Consider the following 23,121-nt stretch of genomic DNA (forward strand, 5'->3'; position numbering starts at 1 on the left):
TAATGAAAGGCTTTGGGTTTTAATTGTTTCTTCCCTAAGACTGAATTCTATTCTCATTGCAAAGACAGAATCCTTTCTCTTAAAAGTCAGGATGACATCTTGTGTGGTTTTTGGATCACAAGGGCTACAACGTGGGTGGACATTTAAACTGAAGACCTAAGAAAGTTCTCATAAGGTGGCATCTTATTTTTATTAACTGAAAAAATTAAGTAATTTCCAAGCAAGAAGGCTCCCCCCCTTATCACATGTGAATGCTGCCATTTGTAATTCAGGACCGAGTATAGGTGGTTTCAACTTCGGTTTCTATTTACACTAATTAAGTTCTTTCTTTTAAAAATAAAAAGCATACTAGACTTACTGTACTGCCATGATTACTACATTCCACAGACACTATGTGTTCACACACTGAATTATGCAGTTATCACCTTGGAAACCTAAAACTGATAGTTAAATCTGGACTCACAGTCTATAAGATTAAAAAAAAAACAGTATAAACTACCTATACTATAACATAGTATGAACAAAGGAGGGAAATGATCAGCTTTAGCACACTGAAGAACATAAAATTATAAGCAGCCTAAACTATCTTTTAAAGTCACACAATTTAGACAACTTGCTGAATTTGCACTAAAGCTTTTATTTTTTTTTTTGGATTTTCTTTTTTTTAATATAAATTTATTTATTTTAATTGGAGGTTAATTACTTTACAATATTGTATTGGTTTTAAATGGTTCTGTCACTTTAAATGGTAGAAAAACAAAAAAGAGAAAGGAAACTAAACATCAGAATTACATATCAATCAGGAAAAAAGTATTAATAGTTAAGTAAAATAGTTGAAGAACTACATGTCTCTTTTTCTTCAGATATAATTGATATAACATTATATAAATTCAAGGTATCCAACATTGATCTGAAACATTTGTATTGCAACATAATTGGCATTGTAATGTCAGCCAACAGCTCTATCACCTCATATAAATATCATTTCTTCTAGTGATGGGAAAAATTAAAATCTAGTCTCTTAGCAAGCTTGATGCTTACCGTACAGTTTGAGGTCTATAATCACTACTGTGTACTAGGTCTCCAGGACTCACACGTGCTAGCTGCACAGGCGTGCATGTGTGCTAAGTCACTTCAGTCATGGCTGCCTCTGTTTGACCCTATGGACCAGGCTCCTCTCTCCATGGGACTCTCCAGGCAAGAATACTGGAGTGGGCAGCCATGCCTTCCTCCAGGGATCTTCCCGACCCAGGGATCGAACCTGCATCTCACACCTCTCCAGGCAAGAATACTGGAGTGGGCTGCCATGCCTTCCTCCACGGATCTTCCCGACCCGAGGATCGAACCTGCATCTCACACCTCTCCTGCATTGGCAGGCAGGTCCAATGCACCCTTAAACATCTCTCCCATTTCTCCATCCCGAGCCCCTGGTAACACCATTACTCTCATTTTTTCCAGTCCAGGTTTTTTTTTCCCCCAGATTCTACATGTAAAATATTACACACACACACACACACACACACACACACACACACACACACACAAATTATATATATTCTATTTTTTAAAGATAGAATCTAAATATAAAAACCCTAAGTGCTAAGGACTCTATGCGAATTGAATTAAGTTACTAACCCATGTGCCCTTAGGCTCACCAGGATGAAAGTGCTGAGATGGCAGAGTCCTAGGAGGGCAGCCAGGCGGGGTGGCTCAGGAACCTGGCTTAGGAGGATGGCCTTGGACAAATGACATACCCTCACTGGAAGTGATCAGTCATAAGAGCTCATAGTGTCACTGTGCAGATTAAATGAAAGAATACACATGAAGTATCTAGAAAATTGACTGGCACACACTGAGCCCGCTAATCTTAGGCCATTATTCTCTCTTAAATATTCATTCACAAATCTGACATAGCAACCTTAAGGTTTTGCAGTTTGAATGTATAAAGTATTCATCTACATAATAGGTAGTTACACAGATGTATCTTCTGTGCACCAAAGCACAGATGAATGAAAACTAGTAATACATTTAAATATTCTACCTGAATGAAAACTTACAGAATCTATCCTTGAATTTCTTATTGATTCTCTCAGATGCTTTCCAAATGAGTTCTGCTGCATTAAACCTGAGCCAAAATAGATGACCTGGGCCTTTTAACTACCTTTTGTCAAGCACAAAGTCCATCTCAATGAAAAACAAGCTTCTTAGAAAGCCAGACTGCATTTTACCCACACACACGCTAAACAAGCTGGCATACATTCCAAGTATTCCATAGTGTACCTTTTAAGCAGACCCTTTTTTATCTCATATAGCTTGCATTAAATTACAAGAGAAAAAGTATTTCCTGCTATGACCAGGAATAATGCTAGACTTGTCATCTGCTCCATTTTCATTCTGCATTTCTCCCAGTCTACCTTTCATCAATAAACAACAGTGTTGCTTTAACTAAAAAGTGTGGAAAATTCTGATTGAATTTTCCACTTCAGAGTACACAAAATCATTCCATCTAACATGCCGTGTTAGAAAATCTATGCCCCATTCTGACCTCCTGTTGTAGCCTATTTCAAGTATTGGTGATGCACCGTATCACACTGCAAGGCTGGTGAAGGAGAGTAAACATATTGACTGAGAAATGTTTTGAAAAAACTTTATTCCACCTAGATCCTGGGTACTGTCAAAAATCACAAACATGCTTGCATTCTGTCTGTGCAAGAGCATGATAGGGTTCTCGGAGAAATTCCCACAGTACGTGACACCAGCTACTTGCCTAACTCTCCATCTAAGCAGGACCATGCAGGGCGGGGCTGGGGAAAGGCAGAGTAAGAGTCAGCCCAAATAATATACTCAGAGGTGTAGGAGAGATGTTATTACTGTGCCCTTCCTTTCACCTATTTGCAAGGTTAAAATAAAATTTAGCAGAAGAGATTACCACCGCTAGAGAGAAGGCACAACTCAGCCGGCAGGCAAGGAACACATGGAAGAAAAGGTAATATATTGATTGACCTTTCCTTCCAATTGCAGTCCAGGCAGCTAGCTGTCTTTTCTCATTTAGGGGGATATGACAGCTGACCTAGCTTATTTTCTTGAACTAGCAAACTAGCAGAGTCCTTGGACCAGTGAGGTAGCGGAGACCAGTATACATCTACAAAGGCAGAACTCAACATTACCACTGTCCTAAGTAGGAGGCCTTAAGTATAATCCTGTAACCTGATAGGCTGCTGGATTAGAGCTCCTCCTCCTTCCAAAAATGCTAGTTATCTCACCAGAAAACAGTGGGGAAGATGTTTCCCACATATAGAGAGTATCAGCCAATAGAATTATTCATGTTCCTTGAAATAAAGAGGAACAGGGTTCATTTAACTCAACATTACTCAATGAACTTTGCTAATGGGTATTGATAAGAAAAACTTAAAAGTTTCTTGGTAAAAGGTTCTGTACTCAAATAAGTTTCAGAAAATATACTTAAATACAGCTCAGAGAATTTACTTACTGTAAGATTTCCCCAAGGCTTTTTAAAATTACAGGCATTTTATTTAACAAGATCAAAGGGTATGATCTGCAGTGTTTCTCAAATTAATGGGACCATGAAACACTTTGGCAGAACCATCCCTGAGGCCTGTACACAGAATATGCTTTGAGAAATGTACATTTCACAGGGCCTTTACTTTGGTACAATGATAGGATGGCTGTAAGAAAAGCAGACACTAAATTCCTGCCACGTGATACACCAGCAACTGCATTTAGTAACTGAATTTCACAGTCTGGTATTGCACTCTGATGAAAGAGGTAGGTGCCCTACACTGTAATTCAATCAAGTGTCCTCTAGTATACCTTGAAAGACTGCACGACAGCTACATAAACAAAGCCCTGTGCACAGCAGGGATGAAATCATTAAAGAAACGAGCCCAAAGTATAAGAACACACGACTACCATGCCATAGGTCTAGAGTTCATGCGAAAGACACAGCCAGCAACTAAGGACTATCACCGTAGCCATGTGTTTCTAACAGTGACCGAATGACACAACTAAGCCCGGATTTTGAATGGCTAGGCTTATCGTTACAGTTTCCCCAGGGGGCTCAGACGGTAAACCATCTGCCTGCAATGTGGGAGACTCAGGTTTGATCCCTGGGTAGGGAAGACTCCCTGGAGGAGGAAATGGCAACCCATTCCAGTATTCTTGCCTGGGAAACCCCACGGATGGAGGAACCTGGTAGGCTACAGTCCGTGGGGTCGCAAAGAGTCGGACAAGACTGAGCGACTTCAGTTTCAGTGTTAAGGCTTATCTTTATCCTCTTTTCCCTATTCACAAATTCCCTGATCTCCTTGGACAAATCTATTTCCGAGACTTCGTCTTCCATTCAAGAAGTAGACATTCTCCAGAGACCATTACTTTCAATGACAGGAGTGAAGATTTGGAGAAAAGCTAGGAACGAAGCATGTTCTCACTTGGTCTGATTCCTCTGGTGCTGACCTACGGCAGGTTTCTCCTCTGGCTGTCATTTCACCATGATAGCCATGGGCCTTCCCCTTCATGAATTCATCACTCAGGAATTCACTTTATTAAGGCTTTCTTGTGCATGCATGCGAGATCACTACCGTTGTGCCCGATTCTTTGTGACCCCCATCAACTGTAGCGCACGAAGCTCCTCTGTCCCTGGGATTCTCCAGGAAAGAATACTGAAGTGGGTTGCCATTTCCCTCTCCACAGGATCTTCCCGACCCAGGGACTGAACCTGCATCTCTTGCGTCTCCTGCACTGACAGGCGGGTTCTTCATCACTAGCACCACCTGGGAAGCCCCAGGTTTACTTGTGCTCTCAGCTTTTTAAGTTATTTTTTAAAGTATGGTTTTGTAGCTTACATACTTTGTTTTGATTGTGAAGGTAACAACAATGGTCTCTTGTAATTGTCTACATTCTAACTGGAAGAGGAGGCTTGAGAAATAGGAGATGTTGCTTTATCATGTGTTTATATAAACCTTTTAAATGAGAGAACAGTAGAAATTGAGGTAAATAATATTTAGCTCCAAAAAAAAGGCGTGTCTCTTCTATGTCATACCACTTGAGTCAGAGTACTGAGTCATTCTGCTGTCTACTTGAACTGTGCTGGGTACTGTTGGGATCCATACTCAACAAAAGAAACAGGCAATACAAACAGATGCAGAGATAACCAAGATTTTGATGTTGTCAGACAAAGACTCAAAAATAACTATGCAAAGGGATACAGTGGCAAAGATATCTGACATGAACAAATACATGGAAAATTTTACTAGAGAGATAGAAACTATAATAATAATAAAGAACAACAGGAAAAGCTGGAATGAAAGATATCAGAATGAAAAGGACTTACCAGCTGACTGAGCAAAGCAGAAGGCGGCATAAGTAAAGTTTAAATCAAAATGATAGAAATTATCCAAAATGAATCACCAGGAAAATAAAGCAAAAACAAAAATCAGTGTCTAAGATCTGTGCAACAATATTCAACTGCCTAACACAGGTACGAATAGAGTAGCACAAGGAGAGGAGAGAAAATGAGGTAGAAGACATATTTGAATAGATAATGGCTAAGGGCTTTCCAGAAAATTGATAAAAGGCATCAATCTACATACTTGCAAACTCCAAGCAGAATGAATACAAGGAAAACTCTACTTGGGTACATCATAGTCAAATCTTTCTTTCAGGAAAGAAGCAGAAAATTGTGTGTGAGATAATGGGAAGGGAGAACTTATCCTAACCCACCTTGGGGAAGAAAACATTAACTTATAAAAATATTAAAGGAAGCAATGAAGTTAAAGATAATCAGGTCAATTACAAAAAGATACCATGGTCTCCAAGCACTGGCCAGCACGTGTGTCTGAGGTACTCAGCCTGCTCTTCTCAACTACTGCCAGCAAAGAGACTCCTTCCAAAACCCTATCAGACTCCTCAGAACACTCCTCAGATAAGGATTAGATAGGGATTGCCTTCCCTGGTGGCTCAGAGGTTAAAGCATTTGCCTGCGATGCGGGGAGACCTGGGTTCAATCCCTGGGTTGGGAAGATCCCCTGGAGAAGGAAATGGCAGCCCACTCCAGTATTCTTGCCTGGAAAATCCCATGGACAGAGGAGCCTGGTGGGCTACAGTCCGTGGGGTCCCAAAGAGTTGGATAGCACTGAGCAACTTCACTTTCAAGGATTGCCTGGCTAAATGTTTAAATTAATCTTTTAGAGTTGCCGGCTATGTTTTGATTTGTTTTTCTTTTTGCCTTGGGGCAAAGGATTTATAAGGGGCAAACAGGATACAAGACTCCTTGAAGGCAGAGAAATGATTTCAGTAATGCTTCATAAATAAATCTAAAGCTTAACTGGATAACCTGTAGTTGTCCATTGTTGCTGTTTAGTCTCTAAGTTGTGTCTGACTTTTTTCGATCCTCAGGTGCTATTTAACCATCTTATCCTCTGCTGCTTCCTTCTCCTTTTGCCTTTAATCTTTTCCATCATCACAGTCCTAACCCCACTGATGATCTTTTAACCTCTAAATTAAAAAGGTTTCCTACACCCTTCCTCCAAATAAAATACTAACCGCATCTTGGCCAACTGCTTGTTACACGTCTTTGGTAAGCACTGCTCTGAGGACTATGAGAAAAGCCAACAAGAGCAATTCACCAGTTCTTTAAAGTCCTTGGGGAAAAAAATCCACCCAAGGATAAGATAGGTTGAGCTGTAACAATTTACCTATGCCTACTTAACCACTGTCAGTTAAAACAAACAAAAAACAAAAAAAGAACAGAAAAAGGTAACTGCTACCAAAAAAAAAAAAAAAAAATCTGTGTTAGGAAAGACAAACAGGTCAAACAGTTCTCAATATTTTCAGTCACAACATTTAAATGGGCCTAAAATAGAAATTCTAGCAACTAAAATATTAAAAGTCAAAATGGTTTTCACACATTCTTTACTTCCAACTTGAAACCCAGTCCCGTTCTTTTCTTAAAGACAAACATCATTTTACTGGACAATCGATTAGGATGTTGACAAGCATCAGGAAAGAAATGTGACTCTGAAAACAAAAATGGAAATTTAAAACATTCTGAACACTGCTACAAGGGCAGGACAAGGGGTCTGATAGGGTGCAGGTAATGCACTGTATTTTAAACCTTGGAGTTGTTACCTGGGCATAGTCAGTGTGTGAAAGCTCACTGAAATCTGCAGTTTGGGGATATGTTACTACTACAGAAAAAAAAAATCAGTTACTAAGATCTTTGGGATAATAGCAAGCTTAAGATATCTGTACTTTTCTGTATGTATGTTATACCTCAATGAAAAGATTATTTTGTTGAAGATTAAAGAGTGATTCTTCAAAAGCAGCAGGCTATACCCACCTTCAAGTCTACAAAATAAATCCCGTAATGCTCGGTCACAAGACCTAAATCGTTCAGTATGAACCACAGCAGCTGAATTCCAAAAGCATGTTGCAGCCCTGTAATTTTGAGTGCTTCAGTACCGTGTTTATGTCATACATTATAGACAGAATCATGGAAAATAAATAATTGGAACCCACTTTCTGTAGAATTACTTGTATGTGTCTGAGTAGAGAGATGTTAGGCTGAAAAAATTGGGGTGCCCTCTGCCCATTTTTTCAGCTGAATTGTTAGGGCTCTAGAATTCTGTTAATGCTAACAAAGAAATAAATCCAGTAAACTGGGATCGTCACACACAGGAATGGTAAGGAAAATGAAAGCTTTTCAGACAGTTTTGCAGCATTACATAGGTCAATAGTACTGTGGAGTCAGGTGGCAGGAGAGCAGGCTATGGGTCAAAGGAGCAATATGGCACTGGAGGGAGAAAACACATCACTGTGGGAACTGTGGTTGCCTCCCTTTTGAACCTTGAGAAATGCCACTCGGGACAGGGTGTCCCCTGGGAAAGGGAGGTGCCCCTCCAAGATGGCAGCACAAAGGGCATGGCGTGGTGGCTATGCACAGACACTGAGTGGGCTTCAGCTTGTACTAGCTCTGGGCCTCCTGCAGGGAATTTCACTTCTCTGTGTTGTCTGCCAAAGGCAGCAAAACATGCACAGGGGTACCAGGTGGACAGATCACATTGTAGATGTGACCCCAAAACACAACTTCAGACTCAGTCTGAACCTAAGCCAACTGTTTGGATTTGGGGAAAGCATCACCCTTAGAGCGCGATGCTGACAAATGCAGCCCACAGGAGTTGAGGCTGAACATCAAAGACAGGTGCCGGGAAGTTAAAGAACCAGGGGAGAAGTGAAAATTCACTTACCTGTCCATTGCAAAGCCATCTTATGATCCACACCATGCAGGCGTTTATCTTTATTTCTGTCTAAGGCCTGCAGGTCAATCTGTTTTATCCTTAAATAATGTGAGGTGACCCTAAACTCATTGGAAAACCTTCTGCTTACCTTCAGGAGTGGTCTGTGTTCTCCACTATTTGTAACATAAGCAACTGTGGTAAAAACTGAGAAAAGGTGGAAGGCTTTTCCTACACCTTACAAACACCCAAAACCTGCAGCCATTTCCAGAATCTTTGATATTTCTATTGTTTTTCGCTTTTAAAGGCTTAGGTTTTTCATGATGTTGCTTTCCAGCAATTGGAACTTCATGCCCAGTAAAAGTGACAGAAGATTTGGTTTTTCAGCGTTGCCCTACACGCTCTGTTCTGGGTACTGGTCCCATGGGATTGTCCAGTTTGTGTAAATTCATCAAGCTGTACACTTGTGAATGTGTATAAAAAGTTTTATACACATACAAGTACACACACCAGTTGGCAGTTTCCATAAACAGTAGGTAGTCGCAACTGCTAGGCATGGTCCAAGGACACATGGGAGAAAAAGGCCTGGTTCTTCCTCACCACTTCAGTTACAGCCATTGTACACAGGACGGTTAAGGACAGGGAGCCCAAGAATCCCAGGTTCGAATCCCAGCTCCCATTTTAGTAGCTGTGTGATCTCGTGCAAGCTTCCGTGGCCTCGTCTGCTACTAGGTGATCAACAGTACCACCCTCCTGGGATGCTGTGAGGACTAAAGTTGTCAGTCCCAGGTGTACCAGCACCTAGAAGCAGGCGGACAAGCTTTGGGGCTGCCTAAGTGTCAGCTGCTCCACAATGCACAGGAGCATTGCTTTTACCTTTGGAGACTTCTTTAAGTCTCCCTTACATCTTATTTCTTGGCCTATCTACTTTCTCATGGGGAAATTCAAGGGTACAGGAGAGGATAAGCATACTCCTCAGACAGAGAACATTATTCCCACCCATCAGTTTATTTGGACAGAACCTTCCCACACCTCTTACCTGCCTCCAGCCTACCCTTGCAATGTGCCCAATGGACAATCAGCCATTTGTATGAGCTTCTGGAAACTGGAAACTGTATGATGTATACGCATTTTTAATCGACATTACGAGCAAGGTAGTAAAGAAGTGAATTTGTTTAAGCTTGGTTTCACAGAATAACACGTTTTCAGTACCATCCACATCGTTGCATGGAAGGCTGCTGCTTCTAACTGCTGGGGGTTATGTGATGCCCTCTCTTTCCCCAATCACTCCTTCAGCGCACAGTATCCCCAAATGTTCTGGTGTAACAACAAGGCTGCATGAAGCATCTGTGTCCTTGGACACAGGCCACTTCTTTTCTATTGGGATTGCTGGGTCATAGGGCAGACTGTCGAATTTAGCTAAAAACTGTCATTTTTGTCCCCAAAATAGCACAATCACTCTATGGAATGGTGACACCAGACCATTTCATTGTAACAACATTCTCAGTGAGGTGGATATTGTTATTCCTGAGCTGTACGGATGAGGAAACAAGAGACTTTTCCTCGGCCATGCAACTAGTACACAGAACTTCATTGAGAACAAGCCGCCCGAGGCAAAGCCTGTCTGCATCCCACCAGGAACAGCCTTTCAGGAACACATCACCTCGTTCACTCCACTCCAGTCTGGCCTATGACATTACCTCACGCATTCTCACAAAGATCATGCTCACGCTCATAAGGTTTAAAAAGTCCTTTGCTTCTTTCAGGACTCAGATGAAAACCTACAAGCTTCAGGAAGATTTTTCTGACTGTGGCCACAGAGGTCCTTTGGTTTGAAATTAATGCAGCTCAGGTATGTTGACCAAACAATTGATTATTGTCTCTGCATTATTTCTTTGCCAATTACACTATATTCTTAAAGGTAAGAACTAAATCCTACAAGCTATATTCCTCTACGCCTACCACACAGCTGAGCACACACCAGACATTCAAACACAAGGAGAACTGGACACACTTTTAACAATGCAGACATTCTACCTCAACCCCTTATTTTATATGAGGGAAAAAAAAAATCTTAGAAAAGTTAGATAATGATTACCTGATATCCATAATAAGAATAATCATAATTTAAAGGATAGCTACAATGTTTTGGTTCTCATTAAGTGCCTTGGAGCTTCCCTGATAGCTCAGTTGGTAAAGAATCCGCCTGCAATACAGGAGACCTGGATTTGATCCCTGAGTTGGGAAGATTCCCTGGAGAAGGGAAAGGCTACCCACTCTAGTATTCTGGCCTGGAGAATTCCATGGACTGTATAGTTTAAGGGGTCGCAAAGAGTTGGACACAATGGAGGGACTTTCACTTAAGTCCCTACCTGTGCAGTAAAAACTTTTTATACATTCTCCCATTTAATCCTCAAAACAATCCCACAAGATGGATATTATTTTGTTTTCAGCTAAACAAACTGAGGCTTTCTTAGGGTAATTAAGTAACCGCCCCAATGTCACAGCTATTAAGTTTCAGATATGAGATCAACACCCATTTTAGCCAGGACCAGAAGTAATTCATAGACAGCTGATATACAAACAAAAACTGTAAACTGCCTCAAAATTTTCTATCAGCAATGTACTACCCCTAAAATCTTTTGTAAAAACAAAAAGTTTACGTTGTAACAACATTTTATATAACTAAAATATTCCCAGAATAATTATGGCAACCAATCTTCCCAGCCCCTTCCCCATCTTTCTATTAATATCTCCTTAAATATAGTAACAAGTATTATAGCCTTGAAAAAGCAGAAATTATCCTTTAACACTTGAAACTCTTGGGACTAGGAAGGTGTTAATTACCATCCAAAAATTCAATCCATAATAAGGCTCTAAAATGTAGATATTCAATATTTTAAAGCCTATCCCCTTAGTGCTTAAAAAAAACACCCTATTTCTTTTGTTATTAAAGAAAGAAACACAATATCATGATTTCCATGGCTTTTATTCTATATCATGTTTGCAATTATGAACCCTGGTCAATGCAGCCTTTTGCCCCCTCCAAACAATGGGTTTCTAAGATCCCAGAGACATTTACTCTTCAGAGAGATAAAAATGAAGAAAAGGATCAATCCTAAAAGGTTTATATTAGTGAGAAAAGAAGACAGTCTGCTCTGAGATAGCTCAGGGCTGATTCTCCCAGCAGGAGAGCCCAGGTTTTATAAACCTTATTCTCATTAGAAAAAGGTAGAGAAATCACTGAGAATTAGTATAAAGGATTTTCAAGCCCTGTGGCATACTGAAATGATGTATCTTAGAATCATATGCAGGGTTTTGGTTAGCTGGAATATCTGTCCATTTAGGGAGTTGTTTTTTTTTTTTTTTTTTTAAGAGGATAGAATATTACAACACTTTCTGGTTTTGAAATTTATTAGATGCTATGCCCACCACTACTTATTGTCACATGCTCAAAATTTCAATACAATCTCTATGAACCTATTTATTCTGGACCAGCAAAGCTTCCAATGAAAAATGACAGCTCATCTAGAATAAATCTTCATCATCCTTTTGTGCTTAAATGCCAGGAGATTTGAAAACCAATCCTGTGTACACTCTCGTGTTCTTTTCTGTCCACCTCCTGCCTCCCCAGATCATGTCCCTGATGCTCCCATATCAAACTGATTTTTATTTAACAGAATTCTTTACCAGCTCCACAAATAACTGTTCGGTGGTCTTTGAACTATTATTCCTGCTGCCTGTTTTCTTCTCTGTTCATTTACTGTGTGAAGGGTTCATACTGGGGGATAGACAGGTGAGCATATTCTCCAAATGAAATATATTTTAGAAATTCCCAGTGGACAAGTTTAGCCATTCAGAGGTACATTATTTACCTTTGATTTTTCCTTCACTCTTTAACTCTTATTCAAATAAAACAGATTTAAGAGCTTGTTTTCCTATACTCAAAGCACTTTCAAAAGCTTCCGAAGACTAAGATTAAAAAATTCAGGCTAAAAAAAAAAAAAAAAAAAAAAAAAACCCAACTCCCTGAGTAGAAAATGAGCCTGTTTCTGGTCCCTATTTTCCCCCACAGCTTCAAAGTAATTCTGTTTAAAAAATTAGCATCCATTGAAGACACTGATAAAAGACCGCCCACAAATAATGCTTTGGAATTCATGAGGAAAGATGCTGTTTCTAGAGGAATTTTAGGACTGAGGAATGTCATTCAAAAATCTCTAGCTATAAAAAGCCTTGATGAAAAAGAAACATAATTCCTTAATTTGGTTAAGAGAATATTTAATAAACTCTCATTTAATAGAGGGCTTCCCTTGTTGCTCACCTGGTAAAGAATCCGCCTGCCATGCGGGAGACCTGGGTTTGATCCGCGGGTTGGAAAGATCCCCTGGAGAAGGGAAAGGCTACCCACTCCAGTATTCTGTCGTGGAGCATTCCGTGGACTATACAGTCTGTGGGATCACGAAGAGTCAGACACGACTGAGTGATGTTTACTTTATGGGCTTCCCAGGTGGCGCTAGTGGGAAAGAACCTGCCTGCCAGTGCAGGAGATATAAAAGATGTAGGTTCGATCCCTGGGTTGGGAAGATCCCCTGGAAAAGGAAATGGCAACCCACTCTAGTATTCCTGCCTGGAGAATCCCATGGACCGAGAAGCCTGGCAGGCTACAGTCCACGGGGTCGCAAAGAGTTGGACACGACTAAAGCGGCTTAGCATGCACACGCATTTCATACAAGAGAGAACCTTGAGGCATGGGGGCTCAGTGTTGCATGGCAGCTCACAGTCACAGAGCTGGCTCATGGCGAAGCCTAATGCACATCCCAGGCAAGGATATTCTTCCTCACCACTCCATACTGCTAACGGGAAGCGAAGTATCTCTGCTTGATCACGCTTCTCCCCAGATTGCGATGCCGACTCAACAGAACCCATATTCTCAAAAACTTTAGTAGCTGGTTTACTGTAAGTTATTACTGACCCCAGAATCTGCCAGGGTTCTTTGTAACAATGCAGGTTACTGAGTTGAAGGTAATGCAGTGGAGAGTCTAAGCACCAATGTGCTTATAACAAAAGGTCACTGGCTACACTAATGCACATTTCCATTTTATATTCATTGCTCAAGTAACCAATCCACGTGGCAAATGTGTTTCCCCTCATCAGTTCCTAAGGTTAGAAAAAAATGTTAGGCCTTTCTTAAATTTCTAGTACTGCAGTATTTCGGGAAGAAGGGATTTGACCTTTAAAGCCTATTTGTGAATATTGGCTGAACCTATTCACACAGCACATTAAGGCACCAGACATCTTCTTTTTAGCAGTTTAATGAGCTCTTCTCAGAGCGTGTCTAGAAAAAGAAGCCATGATTCTCACTCAAGACAAAACGGAACAACAAAGACTCAATAGAAGAAACCTGTCTAATTTACAGTATAATAGACAGCACGTTGCATGGTGAGGCACAGTAGTATTTCTGAAAATGCCAAGGCAGAATGAAACGAACATAGGAAAAAAGAAAGAGGAGGAACAGAAGCATGTGCCAAGTTGAGTCCTTAACACACCACTGACCAAGAGGAACATGCTGGGTATAATGGGATGTGCTTAACCACAGGATGCTTTACTGCTTCATTGATGAGAACTCTTAGGCTGGGTCTGAGAAGGACCTGGTGTCCTCTGAGCTAGGCTCTGCCCTAGCAATGTTCACCTCTTACATGATGAAACCATCCAACTTATTCAGAGCTAGTTTATTTTTTCCCCTCACAAACTTTCATGACTTCATCTTAAGGTCAAACTGAGTTGTTTAGAACTTGGGAGGGGGGAGGAGACACCCCTAAATGTCACACAATGCTATGACATTTGGGGGCCACTTCCAAATACTTCCACATAGGCAATGTAATATTATATATTGATTAAAGATTATATCCTAATCACTGACTCCCCCAGGGTGGCCAACCAGCATTACATCAGAGGTATCTGTTTCTCAGTCACACCAGTGTACGCGTTTGCTCATACTGAAATGGGTTTTCATTGCTGAAATCAAAATCAGTGGTCACCTGGTCAATATAATGGATGTTAGAAACAGGATTTCATTGTTCACACTAGTGGTCTTTAAGGTAAGGGGCCTGGCAAAGTCAGTTTACAGATACTCTCTACCTTTGCACGAACAGAGCCTAAGAATCTACGAAGGTCTGTAAATCGGACCCTGAGGTCTGGCACCGAGGCCCTGCTGTGCCATGGCTTTATGTTCAGCAGCTGGGGTAGAGGGGCTCCAGTGAATGATGCCCACCATAGCAATGAGAGCATCCTGTCTCCAGAGAGCTGTCAGCTCATCCACCTTAAGTGGAACCTTCCAAAGAGATCTGGCTAGAGCACCTAAAAGGCTTGAGCGCAGAGCCCTTCGCCGAGTTTACAGGACAGGCTGCAGAAACATTCTGTGCCTAGTGGCCAGCAAATGTTTCTTTAATAAAAGCCTGTGTGCAGCAGAACAGACTTGTGACTTACTCAAGCTGTGTAGGGAGAGCAAATCCTTGCTCAAAACCTCAGCCACTTTTCTGTAGACCATCAGAGCTGAACACGACAAAACTGGCTTGAGCTGTTCTCCACAAATATATCATATGTGGAACTAGAGCCCAGGTACACCAGCTGGGTAAAATTATCAGGAATTTTACAAGCCGGTTGTTAAAAACAGCCGTTATTGTTGACTAAAACTATCTAAACTTCCAAAGAAATACATTATATTGAAAATAAAGATAAGAGATACCCCAAACGGTTCACTTCCTAATTATTTTGCTATATTTTAGTGTGGAAGTATGTCAACTGTGTCTGGATGTAACAGAGCTCTATGGGGCACCTCTGTCCAGCCCTAAGGTCACCTTTGTCACAGGGCTGCTTGAAATTGGCCGTGGGGGGAGTGTTTACACCCACGGAAACCAGCAGGTGCCATTTATCAGGGTTTTGCTGGTTTCCAGGTCTAGTGGTTCGACACCACAACTCCTTTGATGTGGACGGTCTTCAATCAGTAGAGAAGACCTTGCCTCCTCTAAGACCATCAAAGGCACCAGCATAAACAAAGGCCCACAACCCCCTTTTCCTCACAGGGACCACACCGCCATGCACCATGCGACAGGACACACTCACTTTTGAAGCAGCGGGGTCCACTAGTCTCTGGCGATGTCGGGCTGAGTTGAAATGACTCTTCGGAGGCTGCCCTTCCTGACAGCAAATGGAAGATGGGGATGAACGAGGTGGGAGAGGAGAAGGCGGGGCGTGGGATGATGGGGAAATGGTCAGAAAAGGGAAAGGGACAGCGTTTAACAGCACTGTACTTGTCTGTTTCAGCTAAAATCCAGCAATAAAAACACACGACACAACTCCCCCCCGCCCCCCGCCTCGCCCACAAAGGTGCATGCCATGTGCAAGTCATTTTTTTAAAAACAGCCCTCCTATGCATGTGTGTGATAATCATGAACACAGGCCAGTGTCGCATTTCCCATCAAGTGTGCGTTTTCCTGATACTGCCTCTAATTATATCAAGGATATTAAGGAAAACTGAAGCCTGATTTCGCTGAACATGAAGTCATTCTTCCTAGAGTAGCAGAACACATTCTTAAACCTGCCACTCATGCGGTTAACACCAAAAAGATACAGAAATTATAATCTTTCCCCAAATCATGAAAACTCTCTTGGCTTAGAAGCTCCTCTCTTCGTCATCCTGGCAGAATTCCTGGTATCTGGCAGCCACCAAAAGCTCTATCCCTGAATGCAATTAAGCTTTATTGGCTCAGAGATTGAGAATTAAGTTTATAACCTAACCTGTGTAGAAGGGTGGTCGTTTCCTTAGATCAACCCTTGTAAACACACACACACACGTGACAAATGGACCACAGAGAAACACTTAACACCTCCCACTGCTCATTCCATGTCAAACACACACACCAAAAGAAACCCAAGCAACTGTATTTTAAAGGAAAAGTTTGGAATAGGGACCCCCATGCATGGAATAGAGTTTCACTTCTCCATCTTTCAAAGTTGGGCAACAGTAAGCAAGAATTTAAGAAGCAAGCACAATCCATTGTGGGCAGTGACTTCAGAGACAGGGAGATGAAAGCCACAGAGAGATGGTCTGTAAACCTCTGGAAGTAAGGCCCCTGGTCCAAGTGAGCCTCTCCACAGGGAGTGAAGTATCTGTCAGATGAGTGTTAGCATCTGCTCACAGAGGAGGGTAAAAGACCTTCTACATTAGTAAAAATGCAGGGTCTGTATTACCATACTTGAGAATTCTTTTCCTTTTTCTTCTAAGAATAACAGTGCTATTACTTTAAAGACGTGCGTGGATCAATCACACCCACTTGAATTGCCAGCCATCACTGCTTCGGCATCCAAAGGGTAACGCTTACCTTTCAAAAAGGAAATGTCATAAGCAGCAGATTGCAAGTCAGGATTATGTTTTTCCTACTAACTGCCCTGCCAACATGCATTCTTTCCCTACCCTCTTCCAGAAAAAAAAAATGCAAGGCAATAGCTTTAAATCTTAGTTGACCTAGAAAAGACACCAAAAGCTTTGACAGCAGAAATTGTTCTCATTAAGTCACTGAATATTTGGAAAAACAAAAACAAACAAAAATTGAGTATGACTTTCTATTCAATAGAATCAATAGATTTTACATGAGAAATAGTCGTTTTTCTAATCACAGATTATTTATTTAACCTGAAATCTCCTTTAAATTTAATGGTTTATCAGAAAGTGATTTTAAGGCTTTTTCTCCTTAAAAAGTTACCAGATGTAAATAAATAATTATCCTCATTAATATATCTATAGAATTATCTGCCCTTATCAAGCTCCCTATGGAATGATTATAACTGATTTAAGAGTTGCAGTGTGTAGTGCCAGGCTCCCACTCATCAGGGAAAAAAAAAAGTTAATCTTGGCGTTAAATACACAATTACAGTCAATGTGCAAATTAACTAAATCCTAAGCCTGTGGTTTATTGCTCTTCTTCTGACTTCAAGGTGAAAAATGTTATTTTTTTTTAATTAGCTAATTGCACCATGAACTCAGCAGGGGGCAGATGCTGATATTAAACTGAGAACCTCAATCTTAAACTCCCAGTTACTGAAAGGCTGGTTTAAAGAGCACAAGCACATTCTTCAAGGGGAATGGAGGGGGCCACGTGTTTTTAAAACCTGGTCTCCATTTTGTCTCATTTATTCTCAGGTACACTGACTCTGTTACAATAGTCTGCTTGTGGTGAACAAATAGGCCTATGAGACAATCAATATATTTGTACAGATTCCAGTAATACATCTTTTTATCTTTTTTAGTAATGCATCTTAATAAAAACCAAAGAACAGCCTGGAGTATTAATGTCATTTTAATGAATTGCATATGGAATAGAAATAAGGGAATTCTGAACAGCTCACAGCAAGTTTTTCTCCATATGACTCATGTTTTAACCTAATCTTCATTTTCAAAAACAGCCACACTGTATTCTATTGTTAACAAAAAAGTTGGTGGTGGTCAGTGGCTCATGTATTGAGTTACTAAGGCTTTGTAGAAAGGTGGCCATACCTATGCCCTAGATAGGAACCTTTGAGAAGAACTCAATTCATTACAGACTGGACATGCTGCTTTCTTCACTTTCAGTTCAGTTCAGTTCAGTCGCTCACTCGTGTCCGACTCTTTGCGACCCCATGAATCGCAGCACGCCAGGCCTCCCTGTCCATCACCAACTCCCAAGTCCACTCAAACTCATGTCCATCGAGTTGGTGATGCCATTCAGCCATCTCATCCTCTGTCGTCCCCTTCTCCTCCTGCCCCCAATCCCTCCCAGCATCAGAGTCTTTTCCAATGAGTCAACTCTTCGCATGAGGTGGCCAAAGTATTGGAGTTTCAGCTTCAGCATTAGTCCTTCCAATGAACACCTAGGACTGATCTCCTTTAGGATGGACTGGTTTGATCTCCTTGCAGTCCAAGGGACTCTCAAGAGTCTTCTCCAACACCACAGTTCAAAAGCATCAATTCTTCAGCGCTCAGCCTTCTTCACAGTCCAACTCTCACATCCATACATGACCACTGGAAAAACCATAGCCTTGACTAGATGGACCTTTGTTGGCAAAGTGATGTCTGTTTCTTAATACGTTATCTAGGTTGCTCATAACTTTCCTTCCAAGGAGTAAGTGTCTTTTAATTTCATGGCTGCAATCACCATCTGCAGTGATTTTGGAGCCCAAAAACATAAAGTCTGACACTGTTTCCACTGTTTCCCCATCTATTTCCCATGAAGTGATGGGACCAGATGCCATGATCTTCGTTTTCTGAATGTTGAGCTTTAAGCCAACTTTTTCACTCTCCTCTTTCACTTTCATCAAGAGGCTTTTTAGTTCCTCTTCACTTTCTGCCATAAGGGTGGTGTCATTTGCATATCTGAGGTTATTGATATTTCTCCTAGCAATCTTGTTTGCTGCTGCTGCTGCTAAGTCGCTTCAGTCGTGTCCGACTCTGTGCAACCCCATAGACGGCAGCCCACCAGGCTCCGTTGTCCCTAGGATTCTCCAGGCAAGAACACTGGAGTGGGTTGCCATTTCCTTCTCCAATGCATGAAAGTGAAAAGTGAAAGTGAAGTCACTGAGTTGTGTCCAACTCTCAGCGACCCCATGGACTGCAGCCTACCAGGCTTCTCCATCCACGGGATTTTCCAGGCAAGAGTACTGGAGTGGGGTGCCATTGCCTTCTCCGAGCAATCTTGTTTTCAGTTCAGTTCAGTTCAGTCGCTCAGTCGTGTCCAACTCTTTGCGACCCCATGAACTGCAGCACGCCAGGCCTCCCTGTTCATCACCATCTCCAGGGAGTTTGATGAAAGTGAAAGAGGAGAGCGAAAAAGTTGGCGATCTTGTTTAGGGAGACCTTAATTTAAAAGTTTTCCTTTCTTATTTTAAGCCAGATTCCTACATCCAAGACAGGTACAAACAACATATATCTGAGCAAAGTCAAATTCATGAGTTCAACTATGAAATATTTTACATTCTTTAAATAGGAAACAGGGCTCTCAAAAATAGGATGGCATGAAACCAACATCCTTACACAGCATATTCATTTGTATAGCTGGCCATGTTCAAGAGAAACATTAAATTCTATCACTCAGGTCAACATTAAAGACAAAATTTGTGCCTTTATTTTCTTTTCCTAAATTCTTAGTCCCAAGAATCCACTTCTCCTCTTAAAAGACAGCCTTTGGTCGTCTCCGGTATCTGTCATTCCAGGCTGAGACTTCAGTCTCTTGGTACCCTTTACCTTCTGGCTAATGTCATCAACATCAGCAAAATAACAGATTGGACGTTGGATCCAATGGGACTCTCAACTGAATGACTTATTTACATATGTAAACAGAGGCTCTTTACTGCCAGGGTAGGGGGCCAAGGAGGAGGGTTGGATTCCTCACCATTAGTTTCTAGAAATAGAAGCGTCTTCTATCACTTAGGTCCACTTACTAACTTATTTTGCTGTGATAACCAATAAAAGTAGCAGCCCTAAGTTATGTAAATAAACTATTGAAAGATGACTGAAGAAGTGTTTACATGTGCATTTTCTGGAAACTTAATGAGACACCTATCAGCTCCATACTAAATGCTTTTATCAAGGCTTCTCCTGTTAAGTCATTTTAGAAATATGAACATCCCTGAACACTGCAAACTATACTTTTAGAGAAATTATTGTTCCCTAAACATTACAGATCTGATAGGGTAGTACTTAGCCTAATTTGCATCACATAAACAAATTTACAAGAATGCTCTGTGGAAAACAGTATATCAGGTGTGAAATAATGGGTGCCCAATGAATTCAGCGGCTGACATCAGATTATTTAAATGCCTAACTCTTTAAATCAGGTATAAGTTACTCTATCTCAAAATTAGAGCCACAGGGAAAATTTAAAACTAAGTGTATGTATAATTTTGGCATTATTTTTTAAAGAAATATCTCATTAGACATCTCCAGCCCAGATATTTTATCATAAGGAAAAAAAAAAAAAAAAGAAGTATCACATAGTTGCTGCAAGGGCTCCTAGAGGACTTCTTAAAAATCCATTCAAAGTAGTTTTAATTCTGAAAAGACTCACATGCACTCTTGTATAAGAATATTTTCACACAACCCTGAGACATCCTTTCATTTGAATAAATATATTTCACTTTCAATCAAAGTTCTTACTCAACATTATACTTAAGTATGTACAACAAAGCTATTGCAAACAGGTCCTGGTAAAGGCACATCAATAAAGCAATCTAGGACCACGCAGTCAAAAAACCATGCAAATAAATTGATTGGAAGAATTCACAAGCTAAGGAGATCTAGCAATTACCAGGTGTATCAAATAGGGATCAGAAACCCAAATGAACATGGAAGAAATGGGCTATATATTTTTGATGATGATATCATAGGCTTCTAAAACCCATGGAACTAATCTCACAGTAATGTATGAAAACCTCCTATGAAACAGGAGTTACGAAATAGTTATGAAAACTATTCATGACCTTGTAAAGATGAAAGTACATCATTTTTTCCTGTCTCCTTACAAACCCAAGTTTTTCAAGTTGGCTCAAGAGGAGAGTCAGCAAAACAGAACAGGGGAAGTGATACTTGCAACTAGGAAAGCAAACCCAGAGACTTTCTAACTTCTCGCTGTGATGTTCATTGAGAAAGATATTCTGCATCATGAAGTTATGCCTCCAAATACCACCAGCAGTATGCTCTACTTTCTGATCTAGTTTAACTCTTTTTTAAACAAATGCTGGTCTCTACTACCAAGTCTATTGACTTGACCTGCAGTTAGAACAAAACAAAGCGGTTAAGACCCTGCCCTTCCACTGCAGGGGCTCAGGTTTGATCCCTGGTCTAGGAACTAAGATCCCTGCATGACATGTGGCCAAAAAACAAACAAAAACTCATGAGGTAGGAATCACCTAGTAACTCCTTACAAAGGCTTTAGACTGTGTCTCAGACCTTAGTCATTTATTTTTTTCCCCCATATCCACATACAATGCAGACTATTACATCTGCTACATATATAATACCACTCATTTCTTAATTGTTTTCTTTAAAAAGATGACTCTGGTTTTTAAAAACTTATATATTCAAATTTTAATGATGGCCTAAGTAATAACATCTTGAAATCATGGCTTAGTTGTGCTAGTTACATTTTTTTTTTTCTAGTATATATCAAGAAAAACAGGACTTCCCAGATGATGCAGTGGTAAATAATCCACCTGGCAATGCAGGAGACACAGGAAACGTGGGTTTAATCCCTGGTTCAGGAAGATCCCCTGGAGGAGGAAAAGGCACCTCACTCAAGTATTCTTGCCTGGGAAATCCATGGACAGAGGAGCCTGGCGGGCTACACTTCATGGGGTCACAAAGAGTCGGATATGATTGAGCATACAGACATTAAGAAAAACACACTGAACATTGCATAAAGCATCTGGGTGCTGATAGAATCATCTCTGCGCATCCGTGGGGTCCATGACACCTGGGGTCGCAGCTCACGGGAGTGAGCAGGCCAGGCACTGCAGCGTTTGCGGGGGGAGGGAGTGGTCACCATTTATGACCCTGCTATGATATCTCCCCCCACCTCTATAACTGCCTACTCTGATATGTCAAACAGGGACTGCAAACTCACAATTCCCTGACCCAATTCTGGACCTCTGTCCCCCAAATCTATCATCCTCAGTGTTCCTAATCTCCAGGAAAGGGCACCACCACTCACCAAATGACCTAGGGGTCACCGGCCATCCCATCCTTAAACTCAGTTCCCAAGGGCCAAACATCCGCCCCACCACCCATCTCCAATCCAGCAAAACACCTCCTGGTGTTAACTTCAGAATCCATCTCAAATTCCACCCTTTTGACCATTATCAGTCTCTGCCAAGTCATTTCTCTGTATTTGGTTCCTAGGGCTGCTGTGACAAAATTTCACAAATGGGGTGGCTTAAACCACAAGACTCTACCACCTCATAGTTCTAGAGGCTAGGAATCTAAGATCAAGGTGTCAACAAGGCTGGTTTCTCCTGAGGGCAGTGAGGGGAGGCTCTGTTCCAGCCTCTCTCCTTGACCTCCAGATGGCCATCTTCGTCCCATGTCTCAACCTTTCCTTTCTGTGCATCTGTCGCTCCATCCAAATATCTCCTTAACTGTAAGGACATTAGTTATACTGGATTAGAGATCTCGCAAAAAATTCTTGCTAACTTGATCACTGACTGTAAACACCCTATGTCCACATAAGGACACATTCTTAAAAAGAGAATGTTTTTCTCTTCTAAGTCTTCTAAGACTTCAACATATCTGCGGGGGAGATGCAATCCAACCCGATAACACCACCCAACTTATCCATATACCAGCAATAGGCTCCTGTCTGTGTTCTGCTACTTTGGGCCTCTGACGAGTCTACCCTGCAACAGCAGACATAGCCACCCTAATAAAATATATAAATAATATCACTATCCTCCAGATTCTCCATACCTTTTCTTTCCAGTCACCCCAAGTCCTTCTGGATCCTATAAAGCATCAGGCAACCCACCCTGCATGTTTTCTGGATTTCAGGGGCTCTCCCTCACTCACTTCAGCCACACTGGTCTTTGTGCTATTCCTAGAGCCCTCCAAGCCCCTTCCCAGCTCAGGGTCCTGGAGATGCCCTTCACTGAAAAAAACTCCTTTTTTTAAAAAAAAGTTTTTGCAAATTACAGCCTATTCACTCAGTTCTGGAAACTTCACCTATGCCGCCTTCTAAGGGGACCCACCACTCCGTCAACTACACCTTGGCCCTTGCCATCTACCTCTGCCGCTGCTGAGTCCTTCAGTCGTGTCGTACTCTGTGTGACCCCATAGACGGCAGCCCAC

The 23,121-nt window shown here is 41.3% G+C and overlaps 1 protein-coding gene across 1 annotated transcript in view; it reads right to left on the reverse strand.

Annotated features, from left to right (window-relative positions):
* Positions 1-23,121, reverse strand: part of LOC102178014 (microtubule-associated serine/threonine-protein kinase 4) — a 342,905-nt gene that overhangs the window by 34,704 nt on the left and 285,080 nt on the right. Inside the window, exon 4 of the mRNA XM_018065469.1 lies at positions 15,375-15,449. Coding sequence (XP_017920958.1) covers positions 15,375-15,449 — 75 coding nt within the window. The remainder of the gene's footprint in view (positions 1-15,374; positions 15,450-23,121) is intronic.

Source organism: Capra hircus, chromosome 20 (genome assembly GCF_001704415.2).
Source record: "Capra hircus breed San Clemente chromosome 20, ASM170441v1, whole genome shotgun sequence".
Lineage (NCBI taxonomy): Eukaryota > Metazoa > Chordata > Mammalia > Artiodactyla > Bovidae > Capra > Capra hircus.